The sequence below is a fragment of the Nerophis lumbriciformis genome, linkage group LG16 (assembly GCF_033978685.3).
Source record: "Nerophis lumbriciformis linkage group LG16, RoL_Nlum_v2.1, whole genome shotgun sequence".
In the NCBI taxonomy this organism is placed as follows: Eukaryota; Metazoa; Chordata; class Actinopteri; order Syngnathiformes; family Syngnathidae; genus Nerophis; species Nerophis lumbriciformis.
The window spans coordinates 29,262,099-29,279,598 of NC_084563.2; the positions used below are offsets into that span (position 1 = coordinate 29,262,099).

Here is a 17,500-nt window from a genome sequence, read left to right on the forward strand (position 1 = left end):
TCACTATAGCTCTTGTCTCAAAGTAGGTGTACTGTCACCACCTGTCACATCACACCCTGACTTATTTTCACTTGTTTGCTGTTTTCCTGTTTGTAGTGTTTTACTTCTTGTCTTGTGCTCCTATTTTGGTGGCTTTTTCTCTTTTTTTGATATTTTCCTGTAGCAGTTTCATGTCTTCCTTTGAGCGATATTTCCCACATCTACTTTGTTTTAGCAATCAAGAATATTTCAGTTGTTTTTATCCTTCGTTGTGGGGACATTGTTGATTGTCATGTCATGTTCAGATGTACTTTGTAGACGCTGTCTGCTCCACACGCAGTAAGTCTTTGCTGTCGTCCAGCATTCTGTTTTTGTTTACTTTGTAGCCAGTTCAGTTTTAGTTTTGTTCTGCATAGCCTTCCCTAAGCTTCAATGCCTTTTCTTAGGGACACTCACCTTTTGTTTATTTTTGGTTTAAGCATTAGACACCTTTTTACCTGCACCCTGCCTCCCGCTGTTTCCGACATCTACAAAGCAATTAGCTACCTGCTGCTACCAACTGATATGGAAGAGTATTACACGGTTACTCTGCCGAGCTCTAGACAGCACCGACACTCAAATTGCAGACTATAATTACTGGTTTGCAAACAATCTTTTTAACCCAAATAGGTGAAATGAGATCATCTCCCAGGGCACACCAGACTGTATCTCACGCCACACTAGTGGTGGTGGCCTTTCATTGTTGGAGATGCCGCCAGGTGAGCAATAAACCAAGGCAGGTAATATTGAGGCTGCATAGGAAAAGTTCACAGTATGTAGATTGTGATCTGTGATTATTAGGGTCTCACCTTCTGGCATTTGGAGAGTGGAGACGCCAACAATGCTCACCCGGCGCCGCGTGTTGTGTTGCAGGAGGCGCTGCTGGGAGGTTTGAAGGCTGACACCTCGTACTCGCTGTCGGTGGGAGCTTACACCGCCAAGGGAGACGGCGCTCGCAGCAAGCCTGTTAGCGTCTGCACCGCCATGCCATGTAAGCCTAAGACGTTTGTTTGTTTGTTTGTTTACGACACAAACACACACTCCCCCGCTAAATGACACCCATAAGCATAACCTCCCTACATCTATTTGAGATATAACACCAAGTCATAGAGAAGGTGCCGGACTGTAAATCCTCAACATGTGGTGTGTTCAATAATACATGTTCAGACTGCTCAAGCAACTTCATAACAATATTTTAACATCAAAGTCGTCACACAAGACAACCTCAAGGAGAGTGAGTCATTTCTCAATAAATGAAAATATATAACATCATGCAGTAATTCTGCAAGCTTGGACGCAGATCAGGGCTGTCAAACGTGTTTGTAACAGTGAACATTCTGTATAATCCTCTCATGGTAGGACTGTCGCCGTCACAAGTAATAAATTAAAAATATATGTTATTATTTTTATCATGACTTAATTTTCATTATATTTACTGTATATTATTTAATTTTTTAAATAATATTTTTGTATTAATTTGATATGGAAATCATAATACAAGTACTGAGAAAACAGACAATTTTCTTTTTTGCCCCCACCCCCACTGAAAAAATAATAATCCATCCATCCATCCATCCATCTTCTTCCGCTTATCCGAGGTCGGGTCGCGGGGGCAGCAGCTTAAGCAGGGAAGCCCAGACTTCCCTCTCCCCAGCCACTTCGTCCAGCTCCTCCCGGGGGATCCCGAGGCGTTCCCAGGCCAGCCGGGAGAGATAGTCTTCCCAGCGTGTCCTGGGTCTTCCCCGTGGCCTCCTACCGGTCGGACGTGCCCGAAACACCTTCCTAGGGAGGCGTTCGGGTGGCATCCTGACCAGATGCCCGAACCACCTCATCTGGCTCCTCTCGATGTGGAGGAGCAGCGGCTTTACTTTGAGCTCCCCCCGAATGACAGAGCTTCTCACCCTATCTCTAAGGGAGAGCCCCGCCACTCGGCGGAGGAAACTCATTTCGGCCGCTTGTACCCGTGATCTTGTCCTTTCGGTCATGACCCAAAGCTCATGACCATAGGTGAGGATGGGAACGTAGATCGACCGGTAAATCGAGAGCTTTGCCTTCCGGCTCAGCTCCTTCTTCACCACAACGGATCGATACAGCGTCCGCATTACTGAAGACGCCGCACCGATCCGCCTGTCGATCTCACGATCCACTCTTCCCCCACTCGTGAACAACACTCCGAGGTACTTGAACACCTCCACTTGGGGCAAGATCTCCTCCCCAACCCGGAGATGGCACTCCACCCTTTTCCGGGAGAGAACCATGGACTCGGACTTGGAGGTGCTGATTCCCATCCCAGTCGCTTCACACTCGGCTGCGAACCGATCCAGCGAGAGCTGAAGATCTTGGCCTGTGGAAGCCATCAGGACCACATCATCTGCAAATAGCAGAGACCTAATCCTGCAGCCACCAAACCAGATCCCCTCAACGCCCTGACTCCGTCTAGAAATTCTGTCCATAAAAGTTATGAACAGAATCAGTGACAAAGGGCAGCCTTGGCGGAGTCCAACCCTCACTGGAAACGTGTCCGACTTACTGCCGGCAATGCGGACCAAGCTCTGGCACTGATTATACAGGGAGCGAACTGCCACAATAAGACAGTCCGTTACCCCATACTCTCTGAGCACTCCCCACAGGACTTCCCGGGGTACACGGTCGAATGCCTTCTCCAAGTCCACAAAGCACATGTAGACTGGTTGGGCAAACTCCCATGCACCCTCAAGGACCCTGCCGAGAGTATAGAGCTGGTCCACAGTTCCACGACCAGGACGAAAACCACACTGTTCCTCCTGAATCCGAGGTTCGACTATCCGGCGTAGCCTCCTCTCCAGTACACCTGAATAGACCTTACCGGGATAATAATAATAATAATAATTTAAAAAATACAAAAATACATTCTGTATAATCCACTCATGGTAGGACTATCGCCGTCACAAGTAATGAGTTAACTAATAAATAAATAAAGTATATTATTGTTTTTATCATTACTCATTTTTTATTATATTTACTGTATATTATTTGTATTTTTTTTTTAATAATATTTATTTATTCATTGGATAAGGAAAGCATAATACAAGTACTGAGAAAACAGACACTTTTTATTTTTTTTGCCCTCCCCACCGAAAAAATTACAAAAAAAATTATAATAATTAAAAAAAATACAACCCCCGCGACCCCGAAGGGAATAAGCGGTAGAAAATGGATGGATGGACAAATATACCCAAAAATGACAAATTACAGAAAAAAAATATAAGTAAAATAATAACACCCCCTCCCACCCCTTGTACTGCATTTCAGTCTGTGTGTGTGTGTCTGTGTGTTTATATATATATATATATATATATATATATATATATATATATATATATATATATATATATATATACATATGTGTGTGTCGTGGTCAAAAGTGTACATACACTTGTAAAGAACATCATGTCATGGCTGTCTTGAGTTTCCAATCATTTCTACAACTCTTATTTTTTTGTGATAGAGTGATTGGAGCACATACTTGTTGGTCACAAAAAACATTCATGAAGTTATATATGTATATATATATATATATATATATATATATATATATATATATATATATATATATATATATATATATATATATATATATATATCATCCCTACAAGCCTGTTTCGCAGGGTTCCCTTCAAAAGGGAAACCTGTGAAACAAGCTTGTATATATATATATATATATATATATATATATATATATATATATATATATATATATATATATATATATATATATATACATTATTCATTAAATATATATATATATGTATATATATATATATATGTATATATATATATATGTATATATACATTATACATTAAATATATATATATATATATACATTATACATTATATATATATATAATGTATAATGTATATATATATATATTTAATGTATAATGTATATATATATATATTTAATGTATAATGTATATATATATTTAATGTATAATGTATACATACATATATATATATACATATATATATATATATATTTAATGTATAATGTATGTATATATATATATATTTAATGTATAATGTATATATATATATATATATATATATATATATATATATATATATATAAGTTTGGGGACCCCTGGGTTAGACAGTTGCGTTGGCCAAAATGTGTCGGGAAAATGCAAGGATTGGTTGAAATTGCGTGAAATGGCGCGATGGCCACATCGCAAAATCCTGGCGGGACTGCGCATTATTCATTTTGTCAGTTAGCACAACAAATAAATAGTCCTGCCGTACATGATTGTCAATGCATGATGGAAATCTGTCCCCCGTACTTCGGAAAAGCCTTTGGCTGCAAGTAAAAACTTGAGTGAGTACAGCTCACATCCTCATGAAGGTCTTGTAAAAGTCACTTAAACAAACCTCATCCCTTGCTTACTGCTTTGTGGCGCTACTCTACATCCTGTCTTGGAATGTGCCAAAGTGCTCGGGTTGGCCGCACAGTTCAGACAGTTTAACTGCTAATTCCCTGTTTCTTCACGCTCTTTTGTCCTAATTCTTTTTGCAGTGCCCGGAAAGCCCAAACTAACGGTGAGTGCGACTGACTCCGGCACCGCTGTGCTGCACTGGAGCCCACCGCCCGATCCGCCGACCCCTCTCCTGGGTTACCGCCTCACCTTCGGCCGCGTGGACGTTCTTCCCTTCACGGTGGTTGAGTTCCCCACCAAGGAGAATCGCTACACAGCCCAGGACATCCACAAGGGTGCCAATTATGTGTTCAGACTGTCCGCCCGCAACAAAATGGGCTATGGAGAAGAGGCGGCTAAAGAGGTGGCCACCCCTGAAGATGCTCCGACTGGATACCCAGAAAATATCATCTCAGAGGAGATGTCTGCCAACTCCCTTCGACTGACTTGGAAAGCAGTGCCGCTCATTGAGCAAAATGGGAAAATCACAAAGTACTCGGTGCTGTACAAGGATGTAAACAGTCGGGGGAATGCCTCAGAAGTTGTGGTGCCCACTCCAGAGTCGAGTGTTTTGTTGGAGGGTCTGAGTCCTGATACCGTGTATCATGTCAGGATGTGCGCGTTCACAACTGTCGGGCCCGGTCCGTACAGCCCCGGTGTCCAGTTTCGGACGCAGCGGCTAGACCAAGGTAGGATTCACACTCACTCCCTAAAAACCCATCTTCCATTGGTCAGGATATCACAAGCTTCCAAACATCAGACCCCAGCTCCACAAACACACACGCGCACACCTGAATACATCCTAAGTGTCCTTTTTCATTGTCTTGTCGCTGTACTCTTAGACAAAACATCCTTTTCGCAAAGCAAGGTAAGTGTCTTGAGCCCGTCCGGTCTCACTGACTGGCTTGCTGATCCAAGCCAATACACGGCGTAAGCTAGAGCGTAGAACCCAGGTATGGCCTTTCACCGGACAGGAGTTCACCATCAAGTTCACCTCTTTTTGTTTGTTTGTTTGTTTTCACTGTAGTTTTTGCCACCAACTTCAAAGTGAAGGCCGCCATGAAGAACTCGGTGCTGTTGTCCTGGGACGTCCGAGACAAGAATCCTACCCAGCCGTTCACTGTTAGTACATCTGCATCAGTCCAATTGCAACAATTTGGTTTCTGTTGCAAAATTTAGATTTGCGATCAAATAAAACAATGTACTGGATTCTAGTTTGTTGGCCTCAGGCCCCAAATAACATGTTGAAATCCCTGTTCCGTTCAGATCCTGTATGGAAAGGGTCAGTCCGTGGAGGTGGACGGGAAGCAGTCCCAGAAGCTGATCACCGGTTTGCAGCCAGACACTCTGTACTCCTTTTTGCTAACCAACCGGGCCAACAGTGCTGGGGGCCTTCAGCATCGCGTCACAGCCACCACCGCTCCCGACATCCTGAAAACCAAGCCCGTGGTGGTGGGGAAGACCAACGCCGACGGCATGGTGACTGTGCAACTTCCATCTGTGCAGACGGCAGCTAAAGTCAAGTAAGAGAGAGATGTGTAGATTTTTCCGACTGCAATATCCAATTAAGTCCGAATGGAGAGCTGAATTGGTCCATTGAGGAAATCCCGCCATCTTCCTTTGCATGCTGCATTTATTGGCCTAACAGGAGGGATTTCTCTCTATGAGTTGGCGGCTGTTCAGCTCTTGAAACTCCCACAGCAGGCAGGGCGAAAGCACAAAGCTCGTAATCTTTTTCAAACTGAGAATAAATACAGAGAACCAATGCCCTCCTTGGAAATTCTCTGTAAATCTCAGCATGAGTCATTCCACTGCAACACCCGCCATGGCGGTGGTTTCCCCTCGGTCATGTCGGACTATGGTCTCGTTATTTACGGTGTCTGCTCCATCTTAATGAAGGCAAGAGACACCAACTAATCATTTCATTGCAAGAATAGGTCATCAGCGTTTCTACTTTTTCAGTTCATCCTCAGTATTGGCCACACTCCACATAGTGCCAGCGAGGTTATTAAGAGCAAGCGGTGGAGTGAGTCAGGCTCCGGGGACACGTGGAGCATTCTGGTGTGACTACTGACTGCCATTCTGCCCAATGACAAATTCCCCTTTTCTAATCAAGCTTTTACTTTTGTTCTCCACTTTAGACACCGTACCATAAACTCTGGTTTCGTAAAAACAGTCATGATCAGTTTGATTGACGTTGAAAATGCAATGGACTACTTATCAAACTAAACTAAACGGATCCTGCGTTCCAGGGGTTATTACGTGGTGGTGGTGCCCCTGAAGAAGCAACGGGGAGGAAAGTTCCTGAATCCCTGGGAGGAGCCGGACCAGATGAACCTGGATGAGGTGAGAGCAGGACAGTACTGTACTTCTCTGGCCACAATACTAAACAATAGACAATAAACATGGCCGTGGATATATTGTACTTTAGAGCGTTTGAAGTTGCCATACTGTATTTTTTTAATATCAGTATTAAATATTCGAAATTCGAAATTCGAAGACCTCCTCAATCCCACCAACACGTCTTCCTATGAGGAAGCAGTGCCTGGGGAGTCTGTGGTGGGCTCTCCTATTTCTGGGGCTGAGGTTGCTGAGGTAGTTAAAAAGCTCCTCGGTGGCAAGGCCCCAGGGGTAGATGAGATCCGCCCGGAGTTCCTTAAGGCTCTGGATGCTGTGGGGCTGTCTTGGTTGACAAGACTCTGCAGCATCACGTGGACATCGGGGGCGGTGCCTCTGGATTGGCAGACCGGGGTGGTGGTTCCTCTCTTTAAGAAGGGGAACCGGAGGGTGTGTTCTAACTATCGTGGGATCACACTCCTCAGCCTTCCTGGTAAGGTCTATTCAGGTGTACTGGAGAGGAGGCTACGCCGGATAGTCGAACCTCGGATTCAGGAGAAACAGTGTGGTTTTCGTCCTGGTCGTGGAACTGTGGACCAGCTCTATACTCTCGGCAGGGTCCTTGAGGGTGCATGGGAGTTTTCCCAACCAGTCTACATGTGTTTTGTGGACTTGGAGAAGGCATTCGACCGTGTTCCTCGGGAAGTCCTGTGGGGAGTGCTCAGGGAGTATGGGGTATCGGACTGTCTGATTGTGGCAGTCCGCTCCCTGTATGCTCAGTGCCAGAGCTTGGTCCGCATTGCCGGCAGTAAGTCGGACACGTTTCCAGTGAAGGTTGGACTCCGCCAAGGCTGCCCTTTGTCACCCATTCTGTTCATAACCTTTATGGACAGAATTTCTAGGCGCAGTCAAGGCGTTGAGGGGATCTGGTTTGGTGGCTGCAGGACTAGGTCTCTGCTGTTTGCAGATGATGTGGTCCTGATGGCTTCATCTGGCCAGGATCTTCAGCTCTCACTGGATCGGTTCGCAGCCGAGTGTGAAGCGACTGGGATGAGAATCAGCACCTCCAAGTCCGAGTCCATGGTTCTCGCCCGGAAAAGGGTGGAGTGCCAACTCCGGGTTGGGGAGGAGATCTTGCCCCAAGTGGGGCAAGTACCTCGGAGTCTTGTTCACGAGTGAGGGAAGAGTGGATGGTGAGATCGACAGGCGGATCGGTCTTCAGTAATGCGGACGCTGTATCGATCCGTTGTGGTGAAGAAGGAGCTGAGCCGGAAGGCAAAGCTCTCAATTTACCGGTCGATCTACATTCCCATCCTCACCTACGGTCATGAGCTTTGGGTTATGACCGAAAGGACAAGATCACGGGTACAATCGGCCCAAATGAGTTTCCTCCGCCGGGTGGCGGGTCTCTCCCTTAGAGATAGGGTTAGAAGCTCTGTCATCCGGAGGGAGCTCAAAGTAAAGCCGCTGCTCCTCCACATGGAGAGGAGCCAGATGAGGTGGTTCGGGCATCTGGTCAGGATGCCACCCGAACGCCTCCCTAGGGAGGTGTTTAGGGCACGTCTGACCGGTAGGAGGCCACGGGGAAGACCCAGGACACGTTGGGAAGACTATGTCTCCCGGCTGGCCTGGGAACGCCTCGGGATCCCCTGGGAGGAGCTGGATCAAGTGGCCGAGGAGAGGAAATTCTGGGCTTCCCTGCTTAGGCTACTGCCCCCGCGACGCGACCTCGGATAAGCGGAAGAAGATGGATGGATGTATTTTTTAATAGCACTCTGTTCTCTTTCTGTTACTAAATAATAAGATGGGATAGACTTTTACATGACATTACATACGAGAGACAGGAACAGAGCCAACAACTCCTTCCTAGGCTGCCCACTAGCTCTCGGCCAATGTCCAGTCCGCACGGAAGACGAGCGAAGTGTCCGATACATGCTCATTCAGCTCCGTGAAGTACATCCATTCCAACGCTAGCTCCGCAGCTTTGTCTCTTCCTCCGCTTCTAAGGATAAGTGATTATTATATTTTAACAGAAGTGTAGATAGAACATGTTAAAACAGAAAATAACGATATATTAACAGTAAATGAACAAGTGGATTAATAATCCATTTTTACAGTTTGTCCCTCATAATGTGTATAAAATGATAAATGACACAATATGTTACTGCATAGACTAATTAGGAGTCTTTGTTTGTTTACTTACTACTAAAAGACAAGTTGTCTTATTTCACGACAGCATTCTTCTTTGATTGCAAAAACAAACATATGTTTCATGTATCATAAGATTTAATGAGAAAATAAAGACAATAATGAAATGTTTCTGCGGTCCACTGGTTGCCAGTCATTAAAGACACAGATGTTTGCCATTTTCTTTCTTTGTTATGACATGAAACTGATACCAAAGGAAATTGTGATGATCCGATACATGGCTCACAATATTTGCTTTTAATGATTTGGGTCGGGTTACTTTTCCGCCGTTCTGACGATGAAGACGTATTTACCTTGGCGATGCTCTCTGAAGAGATCAGTGATACTTTGATGGCGGTTTGAAGAGACGATGGCGTTGCCAAACGTGACGCTTTGTGTGTCTTCTTCCCGACCAGCTGCTGAGGGAGATTAACAGAACGAGCGCAAGCCGAGCGCTGCGTGTTCGCAGGCAGGCCGGCCTATCAGATCCCAGGTCCTACGTCAGCGCCCACTTCAAAACTCTGCCCATGGAGTTCACGCTGGGCGACGGACGGAACTACGGCGACTTCCGCAATCCTGCGCTGCTGAACGGCCAAGAGTACGTCTTCTTCGTGCTGGCCCTGCTCGACCTCTCCGAAAACGTGAGTAGCACAACCGAAACGCTTATTCTATGCAGGCTAATACAGTTGAACCTCCATTTACAAACTCAAGTGTTCCGTGAAAAGGGTTCATATATCAAAAAGTTTGTAAATTGAAGCAAATTTCTCCATAAGAATAATGGTTTCCAGCCTCTGCAAAAGTCTGTATTTTACTAAAAATGTGTACAATTTGAACACAATATAAAGTGAAGTATTGTATATCAAACAAACAGAACAAGGGAGAGAAAGAGCAACTTTTTATTTAATAAAAAAAAGCCCCCCTAAAAACTGAACTGTCCTCATTTCAGCCGCCCTGCTGACACGCACACACTCTCTCACTAGCCCTGTGAGTAGCACAACCGAAACTCGTATTATATGCAAGCTAATACAGTTGAACCTCCATTTACAAACTCAAGTGTTCCGTAAAAAGGGTTCCTATATCAAACGTTTGTAAATTGAAGCAAATTTCTCCATAAGAATAATGGGTTCCAGCCTCCGCAAAAGTCAGTATTTTACTAAAAATGTGTACAATTTGAACACAATATAAAGTGAAGTATTGTATATCAAACAAACAGAACAAGGGAGAGAAAGAGCAATTTTTTATTTAATAAAAAAAAAGCCCCCCCAAAAACTGAACTGGCCTCATTTCAGCCGCCCTGCTGACACGCACACACTGTCTCACTAGCCCTGTGAGTAGCACAACCGAAACGCTTATTATATACAGGCTAATGCAGTTAAAACCTCGATTTACAAACTCAATTGTTCCATGAAAAGGGTTCATATATCAAAAAGTTTGTAAATTGAAGCAAATTTCTCCATAAGAATGATGGGTTCCAGCCTCCGCAAAAGTCAGTATTTTACTAAAAATGTGTACAATTTGAACACAATATAAAGTGAAGTATTGTATATCAAACAAACAGAACAAGGGAGAGAAAGAGCAACTTTTTATTTAATAAAAAAAAAAAAGCCCCCCAAAAAACTGAACTGTCCTCATTCAGCCGTCCTGCTGACACGCACACACTCTGTCACTAGCCCTGTGAGTAGCACAACCGAAACGCTTATTATATGCAGGCTAATGCAGTTAAAACTTCGATTTACAAACTCAATTGTTCTGTGAAAAGGGTTCCTATATCAAAAAGTTTGTACATTGAAGCAAATTTCTCCATAAGAATAATGGTTTCCAGCCTCCACAAAAGTCTGTATTTTACTAAAAATGTGTACAATTTGAACACAATATAAAGTGAAGTATTGTATATATATAAAAAAACAGAACAAAGGAGAGAAAGAGCAACTTTTTATTTAAAAATAAATAAATAAATAAATAAACTGAACTGTCCTCATTCCAGTCGCCCTGCTGACACGCACACACTCTGTCACTAGCCCTGTGAGTAGCACAATCGATGCGCTTATTCTATGCAGGCTAATACAGTTGAACCTCAATTTACAAACTCAATTGTTCCGTCAAAAGGGTTCCTATATCAAACGTTTGTAAATTGAAGCAAATTTCTCCATAAGAATAATGGGTTCCAGCCTCAGCAAATGTCTGTGTTTTACTAAAAATGTGTACCATTTGAACACAATATAAAGTGAAGTATTTTATATCAAACAAACAGAAAAGGGGAGAGAAAGAGCAACTTTTTAATTAATAAAAAAAAAGCCCCCCAAAAAACTGAACTGTCCTCATTCCAGCCGCCCTGCTGACACGCACACACTCTGTCACTAGCCCTGTGGTGCACTCACACTTTGAAATGACAAAACGTTTGACAGTTAAGTTGCTCCAAAGATCAAAAGTAAAAATGACATCCACTTGACTTTGTTGGTAAATCTTCTTACTATGAAGAGACTTCCTGAATGTTTCAGACCACACATTGCTTGCTCTTTACTTTCTTTGGACTCATATTGAGCTATAAAAACTAGAAAAATGCTGTAAAAAGGCTGAAAAACACCTTAAAAAATGCACAGAAAGTAGCACTTAGCACAGTAGCTAACAGCAGAGATCGATCAGCCCGCCCACAATGGATGTGCTGCCGGGCACAAAATGGCAGCGATGCAGGCACACAATGGGTGGATGACATGTTTGTACACTGAGACAAGATCCGTGCACCAAAGTATTATCTGAAATCCATCTGTGGTTCGTATATGGAAAAGTTCATAAAAATGAGGATTTGCAAATCGAGGTTTCACTCTAATAAAGTTTGGTCCAACTCTTAAAAAAACAGATTTTAGAACTTGCCCTCCACATCATTTAATGTGGCCTGCATGTCATTTAAAGTAGTTCGTCTTGTCATTTAATGTGGTCCTCCACATCATTTAATAAGGCCTGTCACGTCATTCAAGGTGGTCTTCCATGTCATTTAACATGGTCCACCACATCATTTAAAGTCGCCTGTCACGTCATGCAATGTGGTCTTCCACATCATTTAACATTGTCCACCACACATCATTTAAAGTGGCCCATCATGTCATTTAATATAGTTCATCATTTCATTTAATGTGGTCTTCCACGTCATTTAACATGGTCCACCACGTAATTTAAGGTGGCCCGTTATGTCATAAATGCGGTCTTCCATGTCATTTAACGTGCGTCATTTAACATGGTCCACCACGTAATTTAAGGTGGCCCGTTATGTCATAAATGTGGTCTTCCATGTCATTTAACGTGCGTCATTTCACATGGTCCACCGAGTAATTTAAGGTGGCCCGTTATGTCATAAATGTGGTCTTCCATGTCATTTAACGTGCGTCATTTCACATGGTCCACATTGTAATTTAATGTGGCCCGTTATGTCACAAATGTGGTCTTCCATGTCATTTAACGTGCGTCATTTAACATGGTCCACCACGTAATTTAAAGTGGCCCGTTATGTCACAAATGTGGTCTTCCATGTCATTTAACATGGTCCACCACGTAATTTAAAGTGGCCCGTTATGTCACAAATGTGGTCTTCCATGTCATTTAACATGGTACACCACGTAATTTAACGTGGCCCGTTATGTCATAAATGTGGTCTTCCATGTCATTTAATGTGGTCCACCACATCATTTAAGGTGGCCCGTCACATCATTCAATTTGTTCTTCCATGTCATTTAACGTGGTCCACCACATCATTTAAGGTGGCCTATCACGTCATTCAATGTGGTCTCCCACATCATTTAAATTGGCCCATCATGTCATTTAATATAGTTCACCATTTCATTTAAAGTGGTCTTCCACGTCATTTAGCATGGTCCACCACGTAATTTAAGGTGGCCCGTTATGTCATAAAAGTGGTCTTCCATGTCATTTAACGTGGTCCAACACGTCATTTAAACTTGGCCTGTCACATCATTTAATGTGGTATTCCATGTCATTTAACGTGCTTAACCACACATCATTTAAGCTGGCCTTTTACATCATTTAATGTGGTCTTCCACACAATTTGATTTGCCACATTAGTCAATGTGTTCTTCCAAGTAATCTGGTTCGCCACATCATTTAACGTGGTCTTCCACATCATTCAAAGTGTTTCACCTTGTTATTTATTGAAGTTCGCCACATTATTTATGTGGCCCATCACATTATTAATTGTGGTCCACCACATCATTTAATGTGGTCTTGCAAATCATTGTATGTGGTCTGCCACATTTTAAATGTGGTCTTTTACATCACTTAATGTGGCCTGCCACACCATTAAATGTGGTCTGTCACATCATTTAATGTTGTTCGCCACATTATTTGATGAGCTCCACCACATCATTTATTGTGGCCTGCCACATCATTCAATGTTGTTTGCCATTTTATTTAATGAGGTCCAACATGTCATTATTGTGGCCTGCCACATCATTCAATGTTGTTTGCCACATTATTTAATGAGGTCCACCAAGACATTCTTTGTACCTGCCACATCATTCCATGTGGCCTGCCACATCATTTAAGGTGGTCTGTCACAAAATTCAAGGTGGCCTGCCACATCATTCAAATTGGTGTGCGTCGTTATTTATTTAAGTTTGCCACATCATTTAATGTGGCCGGTCAGGTTATTAATTGTGGTCCACCACATCATTTAAAGTGGTCTTGCAAATCATTTTATGTGGTCTGCCACATTTTAAATGTGGTCTTCTACATCACTTACCATGGCCTGCCACACCATTAAATGTGGTCTGCCACATCATTCAATGTTGTCCGCCACATTATTTGATGAGCTCCAACACATCATTTTATGTGGCCTGCCACATCATTCAATGTTGTTTGCCACATTATTTAAAGAGGTCCACCACACATTATTGTGGCCTGCAACATCATTTAATGTTGTTTGCCACGTTGTCTAATGAGGTCCACCACGTCATTTTAAAGTAGTCTGCCACATCATTCTATGTTGTTTGCCAAAGAGGTCCACCAAGGATTCAATGTGGTCTGCCACATTAATCACAGTGGCCTGCCACATCATTCAAATTGGTTCGCATCATTATTTATTTAAGTTCACCACATCATTTAAAGTGGCCTGCCACATCATTCAATGTTGTTTGCCACGTTATTTAATGAGCTCCACCAAGACATTCAACGTGGTCTGCCTCATCATTCAATGTGGTCTGCCACAAAATTCAATGTGGCCTGCCAGATCATTGAAATTGGTTCGCATCGTTATTTATTTAAGTTCGCCACATCATTTAATGTGGCCCGTCACGTTATTAATTGTGGTCCACCACATCATTTAATGTGGTCTTGCAAATCATTTTATGTGGTCTGCCACGCTTTCAATATGGTCTTCTACATCATTTAAAGTGGCCTGCCGCACCAATAAAGGTGAACTGCCACACCATTAAATGTGAGTTGCCACTTCATTATTGTGGCCTGCCACGTCATTAAATGTGAGTTGCCACTTCATTATTGTGGCCTGCCACATCATTAAATGTGAACTGCTACATCATTATATATGGTCTGCTACTTCATTAAAAGTGGCCTGCTACTTCATTTATGTGGCCATTTGAGGGCAGCCATGATTGCAAAGTGGCCCTCAATGAAAAGGAGTCCCCGAGCATCTTAAGAGGCGTGTCCTGCTCCCCCTCAGACTCTAGCAAGTCAAGATCAATTGAAGTTAGCTTAGCACATTTGTCAATTCTCTGAGAACCCTGACCTAACACCCGTGTGTGTGTGACACGCCCCCACAGACCATGTTCTCCACCAGCCCGTACTCGGACCCGGTCACCTCATCAGACGTGGACCCCCAGCCTATCGTTGACGAGGAGGAGGGTCTCCTGTGGGTGGTGGGTCCTGTGCTGGCGGTCATCTTCATCGTCTGCATCGTCATCGCCATCCTCCTTTTTAAAAGGTAAGACCATCACTCTTTCATCACAGTCTTAGACCTTGGTCACCATCACTCTTTCATCACAGTCTTAGACCTTGGTCACCATCACTCTTTCATTACAGTCTTAGACCTTGGTCACCATCACTCTTTCATCACAGTCTTAGACCTTGGTCACCATCACTCTTTCATCACAGTCTTACACTTTGGTCAACATCACTCTTTCATCACAGTCTTAGACCTTGGTCACCATCACTCTTTCATTACAGTCTTAGACCTTGGTCACCATCACTCTTTCATCACAGTCTTAGACCTTGGTCACCATCACTCTTTCATCACAGTCTTACACTTTGGTCACCATCACTCTTTCATCACAGTCTTAGACCTTGGTCACCATCACTCTTTCATTACAGTCTTAGACCTTGGTCACCATCACTCTTTCATCACAGTCTTAGACCTTGGTCACCATCACTCTTTCATCACAGTCTTAGACCTTGGTCACCATCACTCTTTCATTACAGTCTTAGACCTTGGTCACCATCACTCTTTCATCACAGTCTTAGACCTTGGTCACCATCACTCTTTCATCACAGTCTTAGACCTTGGTCACCATCACTCTTTCATTACAGTCTTAGACCTTGGTCACCATCACTCTTTCATCACAGTCTTAGACCTTGGTCACCATCACTCTTTCATCACAGTCTTAGACCTTGGTCACCATCACTCTTTCATTCAATCAATCAATCAATCTTTATTTATATAGCCCTAAATCACAAGTGTCTCAAAGGGCTGCACAAGCCACAACGACATCCTCGGTACAAAGCCCACATACGGGCAAGGAAAAACTCACCCCAGTGGGACGTCGATGTGAATGACTATGAGAAACCTTGGAGAGGACCGCATATGTGGGTAACCCCCCCCCTCTAGGGGAGACCGAAAGCAATGGATGTCGAGTGGGTCTGACATAATATTGTGAGAGTCCAGTCCATAGTGGATCCAACATAATAGTAAGAGTCCAGTCCATAGTGAGGCCAGCAGGACACCATCCCGAGCGGAGACGGGTCAGCAGCGTAGAGATGTTCCCAGCCGATGCACAGGCGAGCGGTCCACCCCGGGTCCCGACTCTGGACAGCCAGCACTTCATCCATGGCCACCGGACCTGTGCCCCCCCCCCCCCCCCTCAAGGAAAAGGGGAGCAGAGGAGAAAAGAAAAGAAACGGCAGATCAACTGGTCCAACAGGGTCATTTTCATTACAGTCTTAGACCTTGGTCACCATCACTCTTTCATCACAGTCTTAGACCTTGGTCACCATCACTCTTTCATCACAGTCTTAGACTTTGGTCACCATCACTCTTTCATCACAGTCTTAGACCTTGGTCACCATCACTCTTTCATTACAGTCTTAGACCTTGGTCACCATCACTCTTTCATCACAGTCTTAGACCTTGGTCACCATCACTCTTTCATCACAGTCTTAGACCTTGGTCACCATCACTCTTTCCTCACAGTCTTAGACCTTGGTCACCATCACTCTTCATCACAGTCTTAAACCTTGGTCACCATCACTCTTTCATCACAGTCTTAGACCTTGGTCACCATCACTCTTCATCATAATCTTAGACCTTGGTCACCATCACTCTTTCATCACAGTCTTAGACCTTGGTCACCATCACTCTTTCATCACGGTCTTAGACCTTGGTCACCATCACTCTTTCATCACAGTCTTAGACCTTGGTCACCATCACTCTTTCATCACAGTCCTAGACCTTGGTCACCATCACTCTTTCAAGACCTTGGTCACCATCACTCTTCCATCACAGTCTTAGACCTTGGTCACCATCACTCTTCATCACAGTCTTAAACCTTGGTCACCATCACTCTTTCATCACAGTCTTAGACCTTGGTCACACGGCAGCTTGGTTTTCTCCATACGCCGCTTGTAGCGGATTTTTTTTCACGTCCGTGTGGACAGTGCGAGTCCCAATCCTTCTTTTGATGTGGAAATAAATTCAATGTGAAGGCTCAGGTCGCCTTCATCCCACCAGAACCTCATCAAAAATTACAAAAATCGATTTGCCAAAATGTCCGCATGCGGGTCAGACTGCATTCACATTAGAAATCACTTTTTTTCTGGCCACTAAAATAGACGGTTAAAAAATGAATAGTTGACAACGGAGAAGAAAACAGGTGAAAATAGAATGTTTTAGGAACTCAAGTAAAATTGTCTAAGCAAATTATCCCGTAAAACTGCCATAGCTAAAATAGCTAAAATACGTGTCCTCTTCCTTCTTAAATCGTCTACACCATGGGTGTCAAACTCTGGCCCGCGGGCCAAATTTATATATATTCAGCGGTGGTGCCACGGTACACCGCTAATTGTCATACTTGCCAACCCTCCTGGGAGACTCTCAAATTTCAGTGCCCCTCCCAAAACTCGTCACGTCCGCTTTTCAGCCAGTCCAGCAAATGCTGGCCCAGTTACATAATATGTGCTGCTCCAGCACCACACACATGTGAATGCATTCCATACTTGGCCAACAGCGATACAGGTTTCACTGACGGTGCCAGTATAAATAACTTTAACACTG

The 17,500-nt window shown here is 43.7% G+C and overlaps 1 protein-coding gene across 6 annotated transcripts in view; it reads left to right on the forward strand.

Moving 5' to 3' along the window:
- The window catches only part of LOC133617150 (receptor-type tyrosine-protein phosphatase delta-like), a 353,800-nt gene that overhangs the window by 242,222 nt on the left and 94,078 nt on the right, over positions 1–17,500 (forward strand). For 3 of the 6 annotated variants that reach the window (XM_061976930.2, XM_061976926.2, XM_061976928.2), the window contains 7 exons: positions 892–1,009; positions 4,569–5,156; positions 5,495–5,589; positions 5,734–5,990; positions 6,720–6,813; positions 9,408–9,632; positions 14,778–14,938. In XM_061976930.2, the coding sequence (XP_061832914.2) occupies positions 892–1,009; positions 4,569–5,156; positions 5,495–5,589; positions 5,734–5,990; positions 6,720–6,813; positions 9,408–9,632; positions 14,778–14,938 (1,538 nt within the window). The remainder of the gene's footprint in view (positions 1–891; positions 1,010–4,568; positions 5,157–5,494; positions 5,590–5,733; positions 5,991–6,719; positions 6,814–9,407; positions 9,633–14,777; positions 14,939–17,500) is intronic. The other 3 variants (XM_061976925.2, XM_061976927.2, XM_061976929.2) reach the window with 1 other exon arrangement.